This window comes from Lucilia cuprina, chromosome 3, assembly GCF_022045245.1.
Source record: "Lucilia cuprina isolate Lc7/37 chromosome 3, ASM2204524v1, whole genome shotgun sequence".
Classification (NCBI taxonomy): Eukaryota; Metazoa; Arthropoda; class Insecta; order Diptera; family Calliphoridae; genus Lucilia; species Lucilia cuprina.
This window is the reverse complement of record NC_060951.1, coordinates 44,708,622-44,715,821: the sequence shown is the minus strand read 5'-3', so window position 1 is coordinate 44,715,821 and position 7,200 is coordinate 44,708,622. Positions and strand designations below refer to the sequence as shown.

At 31.0% G+C, this 7,200-nt stretch overlaps 2 protein-coding genes across 2 annotated transcripts in view; both read right to left on the bottom strand.

The window, feature by feature from the left end:
• Positions 1 to 7,200, bottom strand: part of LOC111680650 (probable 4-coumarate--CoA ligase 1) — a 28,952-nt gene that overhangs the window by 21,199 nt on the left and 553 nt on the right. The window lies entirely within an intron of this gene.
• LOC124418907 lies at positions 5,940 to 6,556 on the bottom strand. The gene is made up of 2 exons (XM_046946790.1): positions 6,175 to 6,556; positions 5,940 to 6,105 (listed from the first exon to the last, which is right to left on the bottom strand). Exons 1-2 carry the CDS (start codon positions 6,378 to 6,380, stop codon positions 5,991 to 5,993), a joined length of 321 nt encoding a protein of 106 aa, XP_046802746.1. The 5' UTR covers positions 6,381 to 6,556; the 3' UTR covers positions 5,940 to 5,990.

Below are 7,200 nucleotides of genomic sequence, written 5' to 3'. Positions count from 1 at the left end.
ACAGATTACGCATGTTTTGTCTCTATCTCTTATAGTTTATGAGAAAAATGGACTTTTATGTTTTCACTCAAAAACTGGTTTTTGGTGGGAAATAAAAGTGATCACAGAATACGCTTGTTTTGCCTCTATCTCTTATAGTTTATGAGAAAAATGGACTTTTATGTTTTCACTCAAAAAAAGAGGTTTTTGATAGGAAATAAAAGTGATCACAGATTACGCTTGTTTTGTCTCTATCTCTTATAGTTTCAGAGAAAAATGGACTTTTATGTTTTCACTCAAAAAAGAGGTTTTTGGTAGGAAATAAAAGTGATCACAGATTACGCTTGTTTTGTCTCTATCTCTTATAGTTTCCGAGAAAAATGGACTTTTATGTTTTCACTCAAAAACTGGTTTTTGGTGGGAAATAAAAGTGATCACAGATTACGCTTGTTTTGCCTCTATCTCTTATACTTTCTGAGAAAAATGGACTTTTATGTTTTCACTCAAAAAAGAGGTTTTTGATAGGAAATAAAAGTGATCACAGATTACGCTTGTTTTGTCTCTATCTCTTATAGTTTCCGAGAAAAATGGACTTTTATGTTTTCACTCAAAAACTGGTTTTTGGTGGGAAATAAAAGTGATCACACATTACGCTTGTTTCGCCTCTATCTCTTATACTTTCTGAGAAAAATGGACTTTTATGTTTTCACTCAAAAAAGAGGTTTTTGATAGGAAATAAAAGTGATCACAGATTACGCTTGTTTTGTCTCTATCTCTTATAGTTTCCGAGAAAAATGGACTTTTATGTTTTCACTCAAAAACTGGTTTTTGGTGGGAAATAAAAGTGATCACAGATTACGCTTGTTTTGTCTCTATCTCTTTTAGTTTCTGAGAAAAATGAACTTTTTTGTGTTCACTCAAAAAAGATGTTTTTGGTGGGAAATAAAAGTGATCACAGATTACGCTTGTTTTGTCTCTATCTCTTATAGTTTCTGAGAAAAATGGACTTTTATGTTTTCACTCAAAAAAGAGGTTTTTGGAAGGAAATAAAAGTGATCACAAATTACGCTTGTTTTGTCTCTATCTCTTATAGTTTCCGAGAAAAATGGACTTTTATGTTTTCACACAAAAACTGGTTTTTGGTGGGAAATAAAAGTGATCACAGATTACGCTTGTTTTCCTCTATCTCTTATAGTTTCTAAGAAAAATGGACTTTTATGTTTTCACTCAAAAAAGAGGTTTTTGGTAGGAAATAAAAGTGATCACAGATTACGCTTGTTTTGCCTCTATCTCTTATAGTTTCTGAGAAAAATGGACTTTTATGTTTTCACTCAAAAAAGAGGTTTTTAGTAGGAAATAAAAGTGATCACAGATTACGCTTGTTTTGCCTCTATCTCTTATAGTTTCTGAGAAAAATGGACTTTTATGTTTTCACTCAAAAAAGAGGTTTTTGGTAGGAAATAAAAGTGATCACAAATTACGCTTGTTTTGTCTCTATCTCTTATAGTTTCCGAGAAAAATGGACTTTTATGTTTTCACTCAAAAACTGGTTTTTGGTGGAAAATAAAAGTGATCACAGATTACGCTTGTTTTCTCTCTATCTCTTATAGTTTCTGAGAAAAATGGACGTTTAGGTTTAACTCAAAAACTGATTTTTGGTAGGAAATAAAAGTGATCACAGATTACGCTTGTTTTGCCTCTATCTCTTATAGTTTCTAAGAAAAATGGACTTTTATGTTCTCACTCAAAAAAGAGGTTTTTGGTAGGAAATAAAAGTGATCACAGATTACGCTTGTTTTGTCTCTATCTCTTATAGTTTCCGAGAAAAATGGACTTTTATGTTTTCACTCAAAAAATGGTTTTGTGGGAAATAAAAGTGATCACAGATTACGCTTGTTTTCTCTCTATCTCTTATAGTTTCTGAGCAAAATGGACTTTTATGTTTTCACTCAAAAACTGGTTTTTGGTGGGAAATAAAAGTGATCACAGATTACGCTTGTTTTGTCTCTATCTCTTATAGTTTCCGAGAAAAATGGACTTTTATGTTTTCACTCAAAAACTGATTTTTGGTGGGAAATAAAAGTGATCACAGATTACGTTTGTTTTGCCTCTATCTCTTATAGTTGCTGAGAAAAATGGACTTTTATGTTGTCACTCAAAAACTGGTTTTTGGTAGGAAATAAAAGTGATCACAGATTACGCTTGTTTTGTCTCTATCTCTTATAGTTTCCGAGAAAAATGCACTTTTATGTTTTCACTCAAAAACTGATTTTTGATGGGAAATAAAAGTGATCACAGATTACGCTTGTTTTCTCTCTATCTCTTATAGTTTCTGAGCAAAATGGACTTTTATGTTTTCACTCAAAAACTGGTTTTTGGTGGGAAAAAAAGTGATCACAGATTACGCTTGTTTTGCCTCTATCTCTTATAGTTTCTGAGAAAAATGGACTTTTATGTTTTCACTCAAAAACTGGTTTTTGGTGGGAAATAAAAGTGATCTCAGATAACGCTTGTTTTGCCTCTATCTCTTATAGTTTCTGAGAAAAATGGACTTTTTACGCTTGTTTTGCCCCTATCTCTTATTGTTTCTGAGAAAAATGGACTTTTATGTTTTCACTCAAAAAAGATTTTTTTGGTAGGAAATAAAAGTGATCACAGATTACGCTTGTTTTGTCTCTATCTCTTATAGTTTCCGAGAAAAATGGACTTTTATGTTTTCACTCAAAAACTGGTTTTTGGTGGGAAATAAAAGTGATTACAGATTACGCTTGTTTTGCCTCTATCTCTTATAGTTTATGAGAAAAATAGACTTTTATGTTTTCACTCAAAATCTGGTTTTTGGTGGGAAATAAAAGTGATCACAGATTACGCTTGTTTTGCCTCTATCTCTTATAGTTTCTGAGAAAAATGGACTTTTATGTTTTCACTCAAAAAAGAGGTTTTTGGTAGGAAATAAAAGTGATCACAGATTACGCTTATTTTGCCTCTATCTCTTATAGTTTCTGAGAAAAATAGACTTATGTTTTCACTCAAAAAAAAGGTTTTTGGTAGGAAATAAAAGTGATCACAAATTACGCTTGTTTTGTCTCTATCTCTTATAGTTTCCGATAAAAATGGACTTTTATGTTTTCACTCAAAAACTGGTTTTTGGTGGGAAATAAAAGTGATCACAGATTACGCTTGTTTTGCCTCTATCTCTTATAGTTTCTGAGAAAAAACGCTTGTTTTGTCTCTATCTCTTATAGTTTCGAGAAAAATGGACTTTTATGTTTTCACTCAAAAAACTGGTTTTTGGTGGGAAATAAAAGTGATCACAGATTACGCTTGTTTTGTCTCTATCTCTTATAGTTTCCGAGAAAAATGGACTTTTATGTTTTCACTCAAAAAGAGGTTTTTGGTAGGAAATAAAAGTGATCACAGATTACGCTTGTTTTGTCTCTATCTCTTATAGTTTATGAGAAAAATGGACTTTTATGTTTTCACTCAAAAACTGGTTTTTGGTGGGAAATAAAAGTGATCACAGATTACGCTTGTTTTGCCTCTATCTCTTATAGTTTCTGAGAAAAATGGACTTTTATGTTTTCACTCAAAAAAGAGGTTTTTGGTAGGAAATAAAAGTGATCACAGATTACGCTTGTTTTGTCTCTATCTCTTATAGTTTCTGAGAAAAATGGACTTTTATGTTTTCACTCAAAAACTGGTTTTTGGTGGGAAAAAAGTGATCACAGATTACGCTTGTTTTGCCTCTATCTCTTATAGTTTCTGAGAAAAATGGACTTTTATGTTTTCACTCAAAAAAGAGGTTTTTGGTAGGAAATAAAAGTGATCACAGATTACGCTTGTTTTGTCTCTATCTCTTATAGTTTCTGAGAAAATGGACTTTTATGTTTTCACTCAAAAAAGATTTTTTGGTAGGAAATAAAAGTGATCACAGATTACGCTTGTTTTGTCTCTATCTCTTATAGTTTCCGAGAAAAATGGACTTTTATGTTTTCACTCAAAAACTGGTTTTTGGTGGGAAATAAAAGTGATCACAGATTACGCTTGTTTTGCCTCTATCTCTTATAGTTTCTGAGAAAAATGGACTTTTATGTTTTCACTCAAAAAAGAGGTTTTTGGTAGGAAATAAAAGTGATCACAGATTACGCTTGTTTTGTCTCTATCTCTTATAGTTTCCGAGAAAAATGGACTTTTATGTTTTCACTCAAAAAAGGTTTTTGGTGAAATAAAAGTGATCACAGATTACGCTTGTTTTGTCTCTATCTCTTATAGTTTCTGAGAAAAATGGACGTTTAGGTTTAACTCAAAATCTGATTTTTGGTGGGAAATAAAAGTGATCACAGATTACGCTTGTTTTGTCTCTATCTCTTATAGTTTCCGAGAAAAATGGACTTTTATGTTTTCACTCAAAAACTGGTTTTTGGTGGGAAATAAAAGTGATCACAGATTACGCTTGTTTTGCCTCTATCTCTTATAGTTTCTGAGAAAAATGGACTTTTATGTTTTCACTCAAAAAAGAGGTTTTTGGTAGGAAATAAAAGTGATCACAGATTACGCTTGTTTTGTCTCTATCTCTTATAGTTTCCGAGAAAAATGGACTTTTATGTTTTCACTCAAAAACTGGTTTTTGGTGGGAAATAAAAGTGATCACAGATTACGCTTGTTTTGTCTCTATCTCTTATAGTTTCTGAGAAAAATGGACTTTTATGTTTTCACTCAAAAAGAGGTTTTTGGTAGGAAATAAAAGTGATCACAGATTACGCTTGTTTTGTCTCTATCTCTTATAGTTTCTGAGAAAAATGGACTTTTATGTTTTCACTCAAAAAAGAGGTTTTTGGTGGGAAATAAAAGTGATCACAGATTACGCTTGTTTTGTCTCTATCTCTTATAGTTTCTGAGAAAAATGGACTTTTATGTTTTCACTCAAAAAAAGAGGTTTTTGGTAGGAAATAAAAGTGATCACAGATTACGCTTGTTTTGCGTCTATCTCTTATAGTTTCTGAGAAAAATGGACTTTTATGTTTTCACTCAAAAAGTGGTTTTTGGTGGGAAATAAAAGTGATCACAGATTACGCTTGTTTTGCCTCTATCTCTTATAGTTTCTGAGAAAAATGGACTTTTATGTTTTCACTCAAAAAAGAGGTTTTTGGTAGGAAATAAAAGTGATCACAGATTACGCTTGTTTTGTCTCTATCTCTTATAGTTTCCGAGAAAAATGGACTTTTATGTTTTCACTCAAAAACTGGTTTTTGGGAAAATAAAAGTGATCACAGATTACGCTTGTTTTGTCTCTATCTCTTATAGTTTCTGAGAAAAATGGACTTTTATGTTTTCACTCAAAATCTGATTTTTGGTGGGAAATAAAAGTGATCACAGATTACGCTTGTTTTGTCTCTATCTCTTATAGTTTCCGAGAAAAATGGACTTTTATGTTTTCACTCAAAAACTGGTTTTTGGTAGGAAATAAAAGTGATCACAGATTACGCTTGTTTTGTCTCTATCTCTTATAGTTTCTGAGAAAAATGGACTTTTATGTTTTCACTCAAAAAAGAGGTTTTTGGTAGGAAATAAAAGTGATCACAGATTACGCTTGTTTTGTCTCTATCTCTTATAGTTTCCGAGAAAAATGGACTTTTATGTTTTCACTCAAAAACTTGTTTTTTGGTGGAAAATAAAAGTGATCACAGATTACGCTTGTTTTGTCTCTATCTCTTATAGTTTCTGAGAAAAATGGACTTTTATGTTTTCACTCAAAAAGAGGTTTTTGGTAGGAAATAAAAGTGATCACAGATTACGCTTGTTTTGTCTCTATCTCTTATAGTTTCTGAGAAAATGGACTTTATGTTTTCACTCAACTAGAACTAAACTAGAACTGAACTAGAACTGAACTAGAACTGAACTAGAACTGAACTAGAACTGAACTAGAACTGAACTAGAACTGAACTAGAACTGAACTGGAACCTTTTGCATCGTGACTTGTACATTATTTGCAACGCAATTAACTCTAATTCTCACCTTATTTTATCTTCAACCGTTTTTACTTCATATTCAATTGTACAATAAGAGTGTTCACTATTAGGACTGTCCTTTAATTTATTTATTTCCTCCTGAATTTTACTAATTTCTCTACAAAATTTAAAAAAATATATATATATTTTATAATGAATCATTTTAAATTTTCAATAATAAACCTACAAATCATTTATTTCTTTAGCTTTTTCTCGTGTTTCTTTTTTTAAACGATTTTCTTCCGAATTTACTTGAGCCGTCTTTTCACGCATTAACTTATCATACTGTAATATTTGTCTTTCTTTACGCATTTTTTCTAATTTAGCTTTTCGTAGTTTTATTTGATTATCATATTTCCCAGTATATTTTGTAGAATTCGAATTATCCTCCATGTTATAATTGTTTTCAGATTTATCGGAATATTTGTAAAAGAAATTACTTACTTCCACTTGCAGCCAACTACAAACTGAACTTATATTTTATATGTATTTAATATAATGCAAAAATCACTTGACTCAACGATTGTGGTAACATGATCATTATTTTCTTTTTCGTATTTTATTTATACACGTATGAAATCTATTTTACATTAAAGAATTGTGTTTGAAAATGGTTTGTGGTTTTCATAATTATGAAAAACTTCATACTTTTTAAATGATTTAAATTTGAAATAAAATCTACACATTCCTTAAAAAAATAAAAGAATAATTTACAATTTATATTTTTATTTTGCAAAGTTTAAATACTTCATTCACCCCTATTCTGCATTTCGATTACGTTTACGCATTCAGTTACGCAATGATCGAAAATAGGTATTCCAACAAAAAGCAATTCCATTTCGTTTCAATGCTTTACGATTGTATGTGTTCTGCATTTCGATCGTAATTACGTTTCTGTAAGTTGTTGTTTATGTGGCGGAGAGTCGAATTGAAATACAAAATATCGAAGTTGCCAAACGGAGAAAATTTCGATTCAAATTGAAATGCGGAATAGGGGCCATTATCTCTCATAGGGGCCATTATCTCTCATTTGTCTCTATCTCTTATAGTTTCCGAGAAAAAATGGACTTTTATGTTTTCACTCAAAAAAGAGGTTTTTGGTAGAAAATAAAAGTGATCACAGATTACGCTTGTTTTGTCTCTATCTCTTATAGTTTCCGAGAAAAATGGACTTTTATGTTTTCACTCAAAAAAGAGGTTTTTGGTAGGAAAT